This window comes from Microtus ochrogaster, chromosome 10 (genome assembly GCF_000317375.1).
Source record: "Microtus ochrogaster isolate Prairie Vole_2 chromosome 10, MicOch1.0, whole genome shotgun sequence".
Taxonomy (NCBI): Eukaryota; Metazoa; Chordata; class Mammalia; order Rodentia; family Cricetidae; genus Microtus; species Microtus ochrogaster.
Window position 1 is genome coordinate 64,015,599 of NC_022016.1, and position 16,953 is coordinate 64,032,551.

The 16,953-nt window shown below is 48.4% G+C and overlaps 2 protein-coding genes across 2 annotated transcripts in view; one reads left to right on the forward strand and one right to left on the reverse strand.

The window, feature by feature from the left end:
* Positions 1-958: 958 nt before the first annotated feature.
* The window catches only part of LOC101999158 (olfactory receptor 2A12-like), a 77,996-nt gene continuing 62,001 nt past the window's right edge, over positions 959-16,953 (forward strand). The window contains exon 1 of the mRNA XM_005353350.3: positions 959-1,106. The gene's annotated coding sequence lies outside the window, so the exon portion shown is untranslated. The remainder of the gene's footprint in view (positions 1,107-16,953) is intronic.
* On the reverse strand, positions 7,976-14,006 carry LOC101980522 (L-amino-acid oxidase-like). Its single transcript, XM_005353423.2, has 7 exons — positions 13,991-14,006; positions 12,286-12,500; positions 11,858-11,970; positions 10,863-11,064; positions 9,532-9,600; positions 9,186-9,322; positions 7,976-8,929 (listed from the first exon to the last, which is right to left on the reverse strand). Exons 1-7 carry the CDS (start codon positions 14,004-14,006, stop codon positions 8,122-8,124), a joined length of 1,560 nt encoding a protein of 519 aa, XP_005353480.2. The 3' UTR covers positions 7,976-8,121.

The following is a 16,953-nucleotide window of genomic DNA, read 5'->3' on the forward strand; positions in this document are numbered from 1 at the left end:
AGAGAGTGAGAGGAAGAAGGATAGGAGGTTCTAGGAGATGCAGAGGAAGCAGGAGATGAAAATGCCAAGCTGAAAAAAATGTACTGCCGCGTGGTAGAGATTAGACAAGAAATATGGTTTAATTTAAGTTAAAAGAGTTAGCTAGTAACAAACCTAAGCTATCAGCCAAGCATTTATAATTAATAATAAGTCGCTGTGTGGTTATTTGTGAGTTGGCTGGTGGGGCAGAAAAGTCCTCCTACATTCCTTTCTCTGTGGGTCAGATCATAGTGTATCATTTATTTGGCTTCTGTTTTTCCAGGGACATTGTGGCCCTGACTATGGTGAACTGGCTGACCTTGGAAACCCAAGGGAGCTGGCTCCCTCAAGCCCTGGAGTGGCTCAGCTGATTTCCGTGGCTCTGCCCTGGGATCCAGCGGAGATGCAGTCTGTGTTGTGTATCTGTTGCTTTCATCTACCCACAATATTTAAAACTGTTTCATCCCTTGTCTTTGGTAACCACTGGGGCTGCCTGTAACAGACCCTCAGGTCTTAGCAGACTGACACCATGTTGGTGGCACCAGTTTGACCTTAGAACTCAGCATAGAACCCCAAAACCCAACAAAAAGGGAACAGAAAACTAAACCATAAAAGACCTAGCCATAGTGCCAAGATCCAGGATAACCCATCAAAGTCCTAGTCATAGTGCCAAGATTCAGAAAAGTCCCTAAATGTACTAGCCTTGCTTTTTGGCTTCTTTAGTTTTGGTTTTCCCCAACTGTTCTTGCTAACTGGAATGTGTCAGCCAGGAGGTGGATTTTGTGCATAAAATACAAAGAACAACGAGGCTTGGGGCTGCATGATTTGGGCAAGGTCCTCCTGCAGCTGCCAGGTAGCAATACAGACTTTCTTTGATTACTAGAGACTGAGCAGTCAGGACACTAGGGCTCTTGAATTCCTTGGGCTGAGCACTGAGAACTGATAGTTCTTAGGGGGTACAACATCCTGAGAAGTTCCAGGGCCCCAGGAATGTCTGCTAGCTCTTCTTCGGTCAATCTAGAGACTTCTGACACCTCCACCCTATGTGGGAAACTACAGAAAATCATCTGAATCTGTCCCTTCCAGAGGTGAGTCTGATTATGGCATCTTCTAAATAAGACATATAGGAAAATCTATATGCACTCCTAATTCCAGTGTCTGGGATCCTGAGAGACATCACTGGATCCCCTGGGTCCTGTATGTGTGGTGGCCATCCCTAGTCGTCTTAATTGTTGCATGTCTGTGTGCCTCAGTGTGTTTCTGCCAGTTCTTTGGTTCGAGAGACACATCTAAAGAGGGAGGGGGAGTGAGCAGTCTCAAGCCACCCCTTGACGTGTGTGTTAAAACACTTCAAGGAGGGTTTTACAGTCTAGGACTGATATATTGATGGGTGACTTTCTCTGGTGTGAGATCCACACCCCTGGTTGAAGACCTGTGTCCCCTTGCTGAGGACCTGAATCCTTTTGGCTCATCCAGGTCAACCAGAGAAACCCCAATTCTGTACCTGTTCTCTCAGCCACACTGGAGGAAATTTACTCCCCAATTCCTGGGTCATGACCAGGGTTGGTTAAATGGTCCCCGCAGCTTCCCTTCACCACCAGTGTGAAGCTCGTCCTTCTGCTCCCACTCCTGCTGTGCTCGTTCCTGTCTCTGACTGCTTCTCCATTGCTGCCCAGGTTCTTGTCTTTGCTCTGCTCCCTGCCTCACGTCCGTGTCTCCCTTGTCTTTACCCTAAGAGTGCCTCTGTGCCCCACTTGCTGCTTCTTTCTCTGCACCCCTGCTCATGGTCCCCTGCCCAGGTCCTCATGTGGAGGTGGGAAGGGACCTGGCCCTTCACAGTCTGGCCCCTCAATGCATCCATAATGACCCTTCTGCCATCTGTCTTCTGCCATCCGTGTGGTTGTGGAGCATTCACAGGGAAGGGGAAAGGGCTCCCAGACCCCACACTCCCTTTGCTTCCTCCTGTGCCCACGCTGGTGACAGAGGTACCAGGAAGAGGGAAACAGTTCCTCCAGCTGTTCTGGGGTTGCAGGAGGAGGTAGTTTTTCCTACCCTGGGCTCCCTCTCCTCTCTTCGCATCCATACACTCGGAGTGGCTCTGGGAGGAACGGCCTTGGGCCAGAGGCAACCTCTACCCTCTCCCTAAAGAAGGTGCCTCCAGAGGGCCCAAGACCTGGAGGTTCCCCACCATTCCCTTTCATGGTTTTTTGTCTCCTTCTCAACCGGTGATTGGTACAATTAGAAAACTCAGAGTTCATCATTCTCTAAAAACTCCAGGCTCTCATTAATTGCCTGGAGACAGTCTTTTACACCCACCAGGCTAATTGGGATGATTGCCAAAAGCTCTTGGACATCTCTTTATGGCCAAAGAGTGGGACAGAATCCAGCTTGAGAGTAGGAAGGCTGTCCTGGGCCTAGGCAGGAATTCCTGCCTGACAGTGCAGCCCAGATAGAGTGGATATTCCCCTTCGCCCAGCCTGACTGGGAGGGACCCCAACACTGACCAAGGTAAGGAGGCCTTGGACAATTTTCACCATGCCCTTTTAGGGGAATTGAAAACCCACTGATTTGTTTCTAAGATGAGCAAGGTGATTCGAGAGCCTTGAAAATCACCTCTGGTTCCTGGAGCACTTTTGTGAGGCTTACCCAGTGTTCACCCCTGAAGACCCAGACACACCAAAACCAGAACCAAACAAAACCAAAACACCAAACAAGCAACCACTATTGTATTTGTTGTACAGTCAGACCCAAATATTTGAAAGGAACTTCAACTGGAGAGATGGCTCAACTATTAAGAGCACTGGCTGTTCTTCCAGAGGACCCAGATTCAATTCCCCAGTACCTACATGGCAACTCACAACTGTCTGTAAGTATAGTTCTAGGGAACCCAACACCGCCACACAGACATACATGCAGGCAAAACACCAATGCACATGAAATACAAATTGAAAAAGGAGAAACTTCAGAAGGTAGAAGGAGTTGAGGGTATGAATAGGTCCCAAATGCTGGAGATTGCTCAGAGGCTCATAATAACCGTGACTCAGTAGAAGAAGCAGACAAAAGATTGCCCTGAGTAGGGATGCAAACACTAAGTAGGGAGACTAAGGAAAGAGATCCCATGGGGGAAGCCCAGAACACCACGAAAGAGGAGGGAGAAGGACACTTGTCCCGTGTCAATGACTGCAAAGGGTGTCCTTACCCAAGCACCGGGACCATGGGAGAGGCCATGGCCTACTTATCCAAAAGACTTGATTCTGTTTCTGCCAACTGGCTACCACGACCATGCTAGTAAAAGAAGCTGACAGACCAGCTTTTAGCTAGGAACTGTTCCTAACCACCCCACACTCTGTAGAAGCACCCTTGAGGGAGACCCCAGACAGGTGGACATCCAATGACCAAATAATGGCCAAGCGCTTCTTGTAGACTAGCCTACTATCAAAATCTTTAAAACTTCAGCCATCAACCCAGTTAACCTACTGCCAGATGATAACCCAGTGGGCCCCCTTTACAATGGCATTGGGGTGACCAATGTGATCCAGTCAGTCAGACCTGAACAAACAGATGTCCCCCTGCAAAAAGCCAAAGAGGTAAGGTATACTGATGGGAACAGCTTTATTCAAGATGGAATCAGGGATGCTAGGCTGCAGCTATCACCGTGGACAGGATAGTATGGACCCAGGCTCTCAGCCAAGGGACATCAGCACAAAGCACGGAGCTCTTGGCATTATCCCATGTGCTTCACCGGGAGAGGGCAAAGTCGTCATTGGGTATACAGTCGGCATGCATTTGCCATAGCCCATGTCCATAGTGCCCTCTACAGGGAGAGTAGGCACGCCTCACCTTAGTTGGGAAGGAAATTAAAAACGAAGAAGAAATGCTGGCCCTACTAGAGGCCCTACGGCTGCCAAGAGAGGTAGCTGTTGCCCATTGCTAAGGTCCTCCAAAAGGGAAATCTCTGAGGCCCAAGGACACAGAGCAGCAGACTTAGCACCCAGAAGGCGGCTCTAGAACTAATGGGGCCTCTCCAGATCATGGTCGCCTTGTCTGAACCTGAATTGCTCCAATGCCCAGATTATACCTGGGAAGAGGCCGGATGGCGGGAAGAGATGTCAAACAGGACACAAATGAGTGGAGGATTTTTACAGAATCGGAGACCCCAGTTCACCGCTGCTCTCAGAAGAAAAGTGGTTGTCAGACTTTACCAGGCCACCCATTAGGGGGCATCAAAAACTGTTGAGTTACTCAGGCCCATATATTATATTCCTCAACTAGACAATCTTGTTGAAGACATGGCGTTTTGACATACCGTTTGTGCACAAGTGAACCACAAAGGAGGAAAAAAAAGTGCTGGGAGAAATCTACACCCAACAAAGCACTTCTGGAGAACACTGGGAAATAGCATTTCATTTGTATTTTAGTAAATAAAGCTTGCCTCAAGATCAGAGAGTAAAACAGCCCCACTGGTCAGCCTTACAGACCAGGCAGTATGACACCTTTAATCTCAGTAGCCACACTAGTTACCATAGAAACTGGTCGGTGCATGCCTTTAATCCCAGTGGTGCATGCCTTTAATCCCAACCCTAGAGAGGAATATAAGATGGGAGGAGACAGTGCTCAGCCTCAGTCTCATTCTGAGATTCCTGGAGGCAGGATTGCCATTTCGGACTGAAGTAGAGGTAAGAGCCAGTAGCTCGCTGTTTGCTTTTCTGACCTTCAGGTTGAACTCCAATTTCTCTCTGAGTCTTTATTAATCATGGTTTGGGAAGTGCAATTTACCCATGGTTCTTATATATAAGCATGCTTCTTGGTTGTCTTAGCTGCCTTCTCTGGATGGGTGGAAGCCTATCCTACCTGAATGGAAACAGCCTCAGTGGTCAACAAGAAACTCCTCCAAGAGTTCGTTTCTAGATTTGGGTTGCCCTTCTCCCTGAGGTCCAGCAACGGCCTGGCCCTCATGGTCAAACTTTCCCCAAATCTGGCAAAAGTCCTAAATGTTGATTGGAAATCAAGTTCAGGGCAGGTAGAAAGGATGGCTAGGACCTTAAAAAGACTTATATACTCTTCTAAGGGTCCCCATCACCCTATTTGAAATCATTTGGGAGGATGCCTCTTTCCCCCTTAAGCTAGTCATAAGACAGATATTACTAACCACCCCCTCCTCAAGTCCTTACAGCCCCTGCAACAGACTCAGAGGACTATTCATCAGACAACTCAAGAGACTGAGACTTTTTCCAAGTCTGAGCCTGCCCACAAGTTTAAGTCTGGGGACCTTGTGTGAGTAAAGAGGATCCTGGCCCATGCCCTGTGGTCCTCCCCCACAGCTGTGAAGGTCACTGGTCACCCATGGATCCTGCATACCCAGCTGAAGGAGGCTCCAGAAGACACCCACAGATGGGTTACCACTACATTCTCTGACCCCCTAAAGAGACGACTGACAAGGAACCTATTTTGTCTTCTTTGTTTCCCTGTGGGAAAGGCTCCAAACCCCCATAAGCCAGGACCTTGGGTATGGGAATTAAGAAGGCCTAGGACTGGGGACCTCATAGCCAATCTATCTACAGAGACCCAACCCACCTTCCAGGTAAGTTATTACAGACAGAGGCTCCTGGGGCATGGCTCACTCACTTTTAGGGCTGTGGATCCACTGGGGAAGAGAAGGAGCCCCCATCTATCTAGTACCCTGCTTGCCTGACTGGTGCCCTATGCCTCTCAGCTGCCAGAAGCCAGGAGAATACTATTGTGCTCAGTGGAGTTGCAAAACCAAGTTCTCCTGGGGGTACACTGATCCCTTCGTAGTCCTAAAGAGAAATCTATCACCTACCTGTGGCCAGAGACAACGCAATCCCATTTCCATAAAGGTTAGGGCTTGACAGGAAGCCCATTATTGGGAAACTGGCAGAACCTGGGGAGTCAGGTTATATATGAATGGTCCAAACCCAGACAACAGCAATTTACTATTGAAAAGAAACTTGCTGCTAGGGTCATCTGGCCCATTGGGCTCCATGGGCCCATTGGCCTGAACCAGCCCAACTTGGCAACCTGGAGATTCGACCCCTCCAAGGTGGTAAATGTAAGCCCTAAGCATCAAATTTGCCCAGGAACTCCCTCAGTAACCTTGAGACTAAAAGCCAAGGAGCAGCAGAAGCCAGTCCCTTGGAATTTGGTATCCTAGATGGAGGGCATTTGTTTCTTTACCATTCTTAGCCAGACAGAGATAGAGACTGCTGGCTACGCCTAGACCCCCAAACCCCTATATTATGTTGAGATTGGAACTAATCAAACACTAAGTTCCACCTCCAACCCTAACAGTTGTAAAAGGGGTCAGTCTAAGCTCACCCTGGGCTAACCTCCAAGGGAAGGCGACTGTTTAATGTCACCAAGATACCCCTATATCCAGGTACAGCAGCTTAACCCTGGGAATGGTAGTTGACTGTATTTCCAGGACCCAAAGAGTACCTGACTTGCTTGCATTAACAGCTTAACCAAGTGTGTGTCTTCTGATTGTTTACACTGCCAGAGAGCCCATTCTTTTGAGTCTTTGTATATCTCATAGCACAGGTGTGCGTCTGTAACAGAGAAGAGGGCAGGGTCCACTATGATCTAGACTATGGGCCCTTAGCATCATTTTTTCCAGTCTGGAGCCTAGTCACTCTGATAAACGCAGCTTCATCCTGGACTTCTGGACAAGGGACACATACCCCGAAAGCCCCAGTTTGATTTCTGTCACTTGGAACTAAAAGCGTCCTACTGTCAGTCACAGTTGGGTATTCAAGAAGAGATGTCTAGATTTGACAATGGGCCATGTTGCAGTAGAAAACGTGAATTTTCTTTCCCTCCTCTTCCCTCCCATATCTTATGCCAGTCCTCCACAAAACCCCAGCCAGCATGTCATTATGCGTCCTCCTGGGTCCTCTGGAGTCTGTCAAATGAGGAGTGCTTGTGACTCAGTTTACCTTTCCTTTTAACTTAGTCGATCCCCCAAGACCAAGGAATAACTCTTGGTTTCTAAAAATTTGCAACAAAAATCGAGTCGGTTTTGGGAATTGATCTCTGACCACATAGCGAGGCAGGCAGAGGGGGGTTGATTTTCAGTTTCATACTCTCTGTGTTTCTGCTTCTCAGCCAGGTACCATATGGTGCCAGGTGTACGACTTATTTAGTAAGTATTGGCAGGCAAAAGGAAATAGCATGTGGGCATGGCGCGCGCGCGCGCGCGCGCGCGCACACACACACACACACACACACACACCATAAAATATGTAATCTCAGCCCTTAGGGGGTCTTCCGATCTGGCTGGGGACACAATCTCAGTAAGGTCTTCGGTTCATTTGGCATTCTAGAAGAGAAGAATTGTGGCTCAGAGGAGAGAGGACCTTAGAGTTGGGGAGGGGTGGATGGAATGTTTGAGGAAGGATGACGACATAGGCTGGTTTGGTAAAGTCAGGTGGGTTTTGGTGAGGGGATGGATGGAGAGGGAGTTGTAATGAGCATGGGGTCCCCTCAGGACTGTGTGTCAACTGTGGTTGCTATGGGTAGGGGGTCTGCCTGGTGAGGGGGAGAGAGTCTCTCAGGGTAGCTGAGATCCCACTAACGCACAGCAGAAAAGAAGCGGTTAAGAAGGCCCCCTCCTTTTCACACAGTGATGGAGTTTGTATGTGTGGTGGGTGTAAGCGTGTGTGTCAGTCTGCCAATCAGTGTGCCAGTACCTTGGGGTTTGTCTGCTTGTTTAGGAACTTCTAGTTTTAAGTGACACAAGCCAGGCGCAGAAGCTTTTCTTTTTTGTTTGTTTGTTTGTTACTGCTTTGCAGAAGGAGACAATTTCCTTCAAGCTAAAGGCCGATTCTGGGATTCTCCAGCCTTGACTCCCACCCGAGCCCCCCTGCACCCCAGCTCTGTTGTTTCCTGTAGAGAGCTAGGCAGAGAGCGAGACAGGAAAGGGGCAATGTCTCTTGCCAGCTTCCCAGCTCTGCTCCTTCTGCACCAAGAGACCAGCGGTGACGTCTCTCCTGGGTTTCTGCCTCCTTTCATCTTCCAGTCTCCTCTTCCAGACTCCCCTGCAGACTGTTTTTGGGGAAAAACACCCCTATTGTTGGTAAAAGGCCTCTAGCGAGGCATCTGTCCCTGAGTAACCTCCTCGTCCACCATGGCTTGAATGTCCTTGGCAGCCCTGAGGCCAGACTTGATGGCAGTGTCTATCCAGCCGTGGGGCAGGCTGGTGTGCTCTCCAGCAAAGTGGATGCGACCCTCTGGCTGGGAGAGCTGCTTCAAATAGTCCACAAATTGGTAGGGTGTGAACTCAGCAAAGGCGCCAATGGTGAGGGGGTCTAGAGACCCCCAGTGCTTGACCGTTGCTTTTGGGCACATGCGCTTTAGCTCCTCCTTGGGTATGTGGTGCACGGCAGCCAGATCATCCAGGATAATATTCACCACCTGGTCGGGCTTCATGGCAGCGAAGAAGAAAGAATCATCGCCCACAGTGTAAGAGGCCAGCAGCATGCCCTTGCCACCTGGCAGGCTGTGGCTGGGATAGATAATATAACGCGAGGGCCGGTCTGTGATGGAGTTGCCTCCCCGGATGCCATCCTGTTCCCAGAAGCATTCGTTGCACACGAAAACCACCTTGGTGGCACTGGTATAATGCACGGAGCGCAGGGCATGTGCTTTGTCTGGGGACAGGGGTGGCTGGAAGGTGATGAGGCGTGTGGCCTTGGCGGAGGCTGAGTTGATGACGTAGTCAGCAGTGAGTTTGCGCAGTGGGAAGATGGGCTCATCGGTGCGGTACAAAACTTCAACCTTTGACCCGTTCCTCACCACTGCTTCTACTCTGGATCTCAGACGGATGGTGCCAGGCTTCAGGCTAGCATTGAAGCCATTGGGGAGTTGGTCAAAGCCACCGGTGATCTCTGAAAATCTGCAGGGGTAGAGAGGGGATGATGAGGCGGGAGACACTGGCAGGTCGTGTATCCCAGTACTGGCCATTCCTCTGGTCTGAAAAGGGAAGAACCTATCCCCTTGCTCTCTCTTGTGAGACACTTTATACACATCACCTTCATGAATATACAGCCCTGTGTCACGCGGGCACTGTTACTTGATTGCCCCCTATATGGGAAATACCCAATCAACCAGTGCTAGGGACTGGGTTCTTCCTGGCCCCAAATCAGCCTTACTCATCAGTTCTGGAGAAGATGTTAAGACTCGTTAGGGACTCCAGGAGGGACTTGTGGTATCCAGGGTCCTCGTTCAACAAATCCCCGATCATCTTGGTTGCTCCTTTGCTCAGCTTTCCTTCCCTCACCAGATAAGCCTGCGCGGAGGGGCAGCATAGATGCAAGGATGGGTTAGAGCGTCTAGCATGTAGGGAAGCTATAGCAGGGTTAGATGGGGGCTTGAGGGAGACAAAGGTTTTGGCAGTAGGAAAAAGGCATTCTGTAGACAGGACACTGCCCCAGGGCCTTGGTGAGCACAGAGGCCGTCACTCCACCTCCATCTCCTGGCGCCTCTTGTTTCACTTACCTTGGTAGAATAAGAGTCATAAAGGGACATCAGATGGCTGCAGTTGGATGTCTTCACATCTTGTTTGATCTGCAGAAAGGAGGAGAGATATTCATCAAGCCGGGCTTCCAGGTGACCAGGACATCTAGGCTGCTGTTGACAAGGTCACAGGGCGACAGAGGCTTCACACGCTTTGAGATTAGAGACCAGGTTCTTGGGATGTCCCCTGGAGAGGCTGGAAAAAGCCGGGAAGGGGCAGTTCCCAGAGCTCCTGGACACTGCTCCGTCCCTTCATTTAAAGACACTCGTGCTTTTGTTGAGACAGGGTCTTACACAGCCTGGGCTGGCTTCAAACTCACTGTATACCTGAGGCTGTTCTTCAATTCTAGATCCTCCTGCTTCTATCTCCCAAGTACTGGGATTAAAAGCTTGTACTACCACACCTGACTTGAAACAAAAGACCTGTTCAAGATGAAAATTTAAGGTGAATATTCAGTTGGTAGAACACTTGCTGTGCAAGACTGAGGACTTGAGCCCTATTCCCCAGTATCCATGTAAAAGTAGGGTGTGTTGGAGCTGGGGCGATGGCTCAGTGGTTAAGAGTACTGGGTGTTCTTTCAGAGGACTTGGGTTCAAATCCCAGCATACACATAGCAGCTCACACCTGTCTGTAACTTCAGTTCCAGGGGACCTGACACCCTCACACAGACATACATCCGGGCCAAACACCAATACACATCAAAATTTTAGAAAGTCGTGGTGTGGTATCACATGACTGTAACACCAATATTGTGAAGGTAGAAACAGCAAGATCCCTGGGGCTTGCTGGTCAGCATTCTAGCAGAATTGGTAAGCTCAGTTCAATGAAAAACTCTGCCCAAAATAAAATGAAATAAGGTGGGAAGCAATTGAAGAAGACAGCTGATGTTGACCATTGGCTTTGACACAAATATGCACATGCACCCATGTTTACCTAAACATGTACATACACGCATGCACAGGCACATGCGTACGCACACAGACACACAGGCACAGACGCTTTAAGGTAAAGACTTTCACTGTCATCTAGGAAGACTGCTGATTCACTACCGAGGGCTGCCTAATCTAGTTGCCCCTTTTTTTACACTGCTGCTGACCGAGTCCTGTGTTCTAGATTGCTCAGAGACAGAAGAGAAGGGTTGAGGGTGGAGTTGAGGGTGGTGACATCATTAACAGATGAGATAAGGCATAAGGACCAATCATAAGAGTGTTGGGTGGGGGTCAGGTGATCTGAGTGCAGGTACTGATTTGCTGTGTAACCTTAGGCACCACCCCTTTCCTTCTTGATCCCAGCTGGGAAAGGCAGCAGGTACCTTAATAACTGCTTGGTAGAAGAGGTTTTGGGCAGTTTTGTTCTTCTCTGTGGGGTCCGTGGGATAGCCCAAGATCTCCGGGTTAGCTTCGACTTCCCAGGCACGATAACGCTGTCCATTGAATAGGTACCAGGTGTTGTTATCATACTGGATGAACTTATTCAGCTTCAGGCCAAACTTCTTGACATAGGTGTGGGTTAGCCTTGAGACAGAGACAGGCATAATAACATTCTTGTTCCTTCTGGTCCCTTATTAGAAACTATTCCGGTCTAATTAGGGTAACCTGGTGCCTAGGAAGCTCAAACTAACTACTTGTTCAATTGTAATCTCATTTAATGTTGTGGGCATTAGCTCCCCACCTCCCAGGGCTATGGAGGGTGGGAAGTTCATTGAATTAAGGCCCTTTTGGAAATCTCAGCTAATAGTACTCAAAAGTATAGACAGATGTCTTTTGTTTCATACAGCATTTGAGATCCCACCATGCAATTCTAGGTAAATTGGAGGCCATATTTAATGAGTCCTACTTTGGGCTGATGCAGTTGTTTGTGTTTTCAATGGTTTGGAGGGTGAGCGTGGGTTCAATTTATATTAAATGCAAACAGGAAAAGAAAAAGAGAAATGTCTGTGGAGACAGGGTCTAGAGAAAGTTAGTGCTCAATAAATGGTAGATATTAATAGTAACGTTATAATTTCTCAGCTTGCTTTGATATAACTGACAAATATGAAACTGCCCATATTTACACGCTACAGTTTAATGAGTTGGCAGCAATGATTGCAATTATCTGTTTGGGATCTACCACTTCCTGTGACCACGGCTTTCTGTGACCCCAGTCTTCTCTCTGATGTGGGAGTTGAGTATCAGCCCTGACTTATTGGGTTGGATCGCATGCCACAGTGAGTCTGAAAGATCTTAGACATGATGGCAGCAGGGTCCCTCTGCCTTCCCCCTCATTCCCACTATACCCGCTTTGCTCCTTCTTTTGTACAGGACTTACCTGTGGCTTTCTGGAATTCGCATTGGTCCTAATTCGAAGTACCAGCCTTCTGTCTTGTTTCTGACTGTGACCACCCGACCTCCGATGTGGTTACTGGCCTCCAAGATGGTGACCTGGAGTTCAGAGAAGCTGCTGTCATTCTTTCTTCCTATCCCACTTATCACCTCCAAATAGCTGTAGGCTCTGACTTGAAGGCCATGAACACGCAGGAGAACCTCACTGGGACTGTATGCTCCTTGCATGGTCTTCACTCTTTGCTCCATAAGGACATGAATGGCAGTTGACAATGATTAAGGGCCGGGGGTGGGGTGGCAGAGACTGGTAGGCACCTGCAGTTGTGCCTCATTCCCTGTCAGGCCGCTCACTCCTTTTCTCCCCAAGGAGGCAAATTGGAGGCTTATGATTAAGGCCTTTCAAGATCTTCTTACCTTGTGACCAGCATCTTGGAGGGTTTTCGCTGCCGTTAGGCCTGCTAAGCCAGCTCCTATTACCACCACACTCTTGGGCAGTGGGGAGGCATGGAGCCCATTCTGAGCTATGAGGAGGAAGGTCTCATAATCAGGGCCCTGGAAGCACCTGAAAAGGTCCTCGTAGAAGGCAAGGCAGTTGGAGATGGATAGCAGGATCCCCAAAATAAAGATCCCTGGGGGCAGAGAAAACAAGAATGTGGCCTTTCTGGTGCCCAGACTCTGGGACCTGTTTACTCAGGATAAGTTTACTGTGGGAGCGGGTGAAGAGCAGTAAGGTGAGGGCAGAGCCTGGCAAGTGTGTGGCTGGAGATCCGGATATTTGGCATTACGTCGATATGAAGGCGACTGTGTTGTGCAGGGCATCGTGAACCGTAGTGTTATTTGTCTGATTAATGTGTGATTGTGAACACAGCTTGCATGCTGGAAGCTCGTGGGTGTGGGAGGTTCACAGCTGACTATACGTGTATCTGCTGCTGATGGGGAGTGTGATGTTGTGCTTACCTATGAGTGTGTAAAGGACTGGCGTCGTGTATAGCTGTCAAGTTTGTGGGTAGGAGGGTGGTTGTAGTCTGTTCTTACTTTGTATGAGTGCAGAGTTCATGGCTGTACGTGAGGGATGCGTTTGTGGATCGGTGTGATTGTTCTGAGTGTGTATGAATCCACGGGAAAGTGAGACGCACTGAGCTGGAGTGGGAGTTGGGCTGGATTTGAGAGTGAGTGAGGAGGATGAGATGTCCAAGAAGGTGGAGGCTTGTGTGGGGTCTGGAGGTGAAGCTGTGCAGGGGAGAGAGTGAGCAAGCGAGAGGGAGGGAGGGGTGTGTACGTGTGAGAAGGCGAGTGTGCAAGAGAGGAAGGAAGGCTCAGGTCCCTGAGTGGGGAGTGAGAAGTGACCTATGGGGAAACATGCGGTCCCTATGTTTTCTCCAGCCTCATCTTTGACTTCTCCAGGCCTCCCAGATATTTAGTGTGATATCAAGGTTAGAACTCATCGCTCAGATAGTTGGTGACCACCTCGTAGTGAACCTTGAGTGACTTGATTTCCTCTTTCACAGTTACCTAGTCTTGTCTGACATGGACCGGGCAAGGACTGTAACTCTGAGCTTCCCCCAGAAACTGAGTTGTGAGAGCCCCCTGTGTTTGGTCTTTGCAATGTCAAGGCAACTGAAGCTCCTCAAAGGAAGAGGATTTTTAGGGACCACTAGCTAAGGAGGTCCATTAGACCCTTCCCAACACCCAGACAGCTCACTAGAAAAGAGGAGCAACATCACCAAGCCAAGGGAGAGAACCCCTAAGCCTCCATCCCTCTCCCACCCCACAGATCTTCCTGAACCTTCTTCTCCAGTCTCCAGCCCTTACAGTTTCCCCTGAGGATTTGTTTCTTGGCCCCTCCGTTCTTTCATTTGAACGGACCCAACCCTTAGACCCATCCTCCACATCCTTCTCCATTAAACTCATTTTCATGCCCCTGGTCCATCCCCAGGTCCTGCTGAAGCTGAATCCCTGTCTCAGTTCTTACTCTCTTTATTCTTATATGACCAATCGGCGGAGACCTATGCCCCACCCGTTGACCCACGTCCCTCTCCCCTCCAGCACCTATGCCTATCTCAGTGTCTAACACTTCTTTGCTCAGTCTTTTCCAGACCTGAAGGAGGTCCCCGCTTACCACTCATCTTGGCCATGGTCCTGAAACTCTTGCTGAGCTCTGAGCAGCTCATCCTCTCTTTATGAAGGAACAGCACCACTCTGGCAATATTTGGCCTGTATCCCGCCAGCCCGCCTCTGGCCTGACTGACTCAGCCAAGGAAGGTGGCCCTGCACTAAGGCCTGACCTGTCAGGTGAGATGACAATGATAACTGACGCCACCCTCCCCTCATCTTTTTCATCCCACCTTCCACAATCTTCTCTCCTAGGAAAAGCCCCGTCTCCCAGCCCAGCCCTCCTGTTGCTAAGGATCAGAAGGGGAACGAGAGTAAGTAGACCATTCTAAACTTGCTGTGTTACCCTGGGAAGGGGTGAGGACTGGGTTAGACATTGGTCTATGAACTTACAGCACAAACCAGAGCTCTGACTACCCCCACTATGGAGTGCCTGAATTCCCACTGTTGGTCTACTTGGACCCTTTGTTCTGATGTTTGTTTGACATAGGGATCTGGCCGTGAGCTCCTATGCAAGGATCATGCTTTTCTTGTCCCCTCCTCCCGCTAAGGGTCCCTGGTAGGTAGACAGGTAGGCAGGAGTCTCTGGCCTGACCCATTTGCAGAGAAGAACATTTTCTGTCTCTTCCCCTAGGACCTCCAGGGCTTCCTTAGACACAGTGTACTTCTCTGGCAATGGACTTCCTTCCCATAAGGAATGGAGCCAGGTCGCTGTTCTGCCAAGATTAGCTTTTGTTCACAGACTGGCTGGCAAGGGAAATGAACAGAAAGTCTGAACCCAACCAGCAGCATGGGGCTTGGGAGAGGGCAGGAGTGGGGGGAGATAGGGCACACAGAATCCAGGGCCCGATACTGGGATCCTGGCACCAGGGGTAGTACGGGGGAAGGGCAGTAGCAATAGAATCGACAGAACTGGGTTTGAGTCCTGATTTGTCCTGGCAGAGTTTATGTGACTTGGGATACAGAACTGATACTTTTCTGAGCTTGGGTTTTCTTATTTGAGACACAGGCCAACAATACTTTCTTCCTAAGAATTTGATTTGAGGTTTATTATTATTATTTTTGCCTTGTTTTTCAAGACAGAGCTTCTTTGTATAGTCTTGGCTGTTTTGGAATTCACTCTATAGACCAGGCTAGTCTCGAACTCAGAGATCTGCCTCTGTTCCACAAGTGTTGGGATTAAAGGTGTATGTCACTACCACCCAGCATTTTTTTTTAAAAGAAGTGTTTTGTTGTATAGATTAGGATGACCTTGAACTCCAAGTCCTTCTGCCTCAGCTTCCTGATTGCTTGGATTATGTCACCATATGCCTCATACCGTTTCTAGGCTCACCTGAGAGGATGTGTGGAGTGTAACTGTCTTCTTTAGGTTTGTCTTGAGTATCGCCATCTTGAAGCAGAGCAGGTATGGTGATTTGGGAAGACCTTGCCCACAGGCAAGTCCATAGAATAATCAGACAATGCTAAGTCTAGGATAACCTAATTACCCTTTTATAACTGCATTATCCTGTTGTAACTATTATGTAGTTAGTAGCTAAGTCCAGGATAATGAGGCTGCTAACACTTTCTGTGGAAGGAGGTTGTGTGTGTGTGGGTTTCTCTAGTCCTTCATTTGCGAGTTCGGTCACTATTCCCTCCTGACCCAGCTGCACAGGATCTTGGGGATGGTAGGATTTATAAGAGGCAGAAGGTTGAGTTAGGGTGGGACTTTCGTGGTAGAGCAACCCATGAGTCACCCATGTTCCTGGAAGTAAATCATTATTTCAGCAGTGTATGAAGAATCTAGCATAGCACCTTGGGAGTGTGAAATGGTATCTTTCTATGGTTTTGATTTCCATTTTCCCAGTGGCTACTGATGAGGAGTATTGTCTTAGGGTTTCTATTGCTGTAAAGAAACACCATGATCACAGCAACACTTTTTTTTTTTTAAAAAAAATTCAATATTATTATTTCTTATTTTAATTCTTTGAAAAATTAGTTAATTAATTTATTTTACATCCCAACCACAGCCTCCCTTCCTCTCTCCACTCCCCATGCCCCCATCCACTCCTCCTCTGTATTGGGCTAGCCATTTCTGTGGGTTTTCCTCTGAAGTCCCTGACCCCTATGACTCCTACAACCCCTCCTCCCTCTCCTCAGCAGGACTCCCTGAACTTGACCCAATGTTGGCTGGATCATGGCAATTCTTACAAAGGAAAATATTTAATTGGGGGTGGCTTACAATTTCAGAGGTTTAGTCCACTATCTTCATGGGCAGACATGGCGGTATGCAGGCAGACATGGTGCTGGAGAGGGAGTTGAGAGTTCTCCATCCTGTTCTGCAGGCAGCATGAGCAGCTGCATTTCACACTAGACATAGATAGCGTTAGCAAAGGCGGCCTCAGAGCCCACCTTCACAAGGCCACACCAACTCCAACAAAGCCATAGCTCCTAATAGTGACACTCCCCACGGGGGCCATTTTCTTTCAAGCCGCCACACTTTTCTTTTACATGCTTATTGGTCAGTCATATATGCTCTTCAGAGAAATGTTTATTCAGGTCATTTATCCATCTTGCCAATGAGTTCTCTCTCTCTAAATTCTTGAGCTTTAAAGTTTTGTTTTTGGATATTTGTTTTATATTATGTGCATACCTATTTTGCCTGTCTGTGCACCACATGTGTGCAGCGTGGAGATCAGAAGAGGGTCTGATCCCTTGGGACTGCAGATGTCTGTGAGTGCCCATGTAGATGCCAGAAACTGAACCTGGGTCCCTGGAAGAGCAGCAAGTGCTCTTAATCACTTAATCCTCAACCCTGGGCTTTAAGGCTTTGAAAGCTATATTGTAGATACAATCTTAGTCAGATATTTTTATGTGAAAATGTTTTTACGTGCATTTGTACTATCACTTTCTTTTTTCTTTTCTGATATTTTATTTTATTTTTCACCAGTTCTTTGACAATTTCATACAATGTATTTTGATCATATTCAC

Coding starts and splice junctions, on each gene's coding strand:
- LOC101980522 (XM_005353423.2), bottom strand. Junction 11,971..12,285: donor TCCAAGATGCTGGTCACAAG/GTAAGAAGATCT, acceptor TCTGAACTCCAG/GTCACCATCTTGGAGGCCAG. Junction 8,930..9,185: donor ATCTTCTCCAGAACTGATGA/GTAAGGCTGATT, acceptor CTACCCCTGCAG/ATTTTCAGAGATCACCGGTG.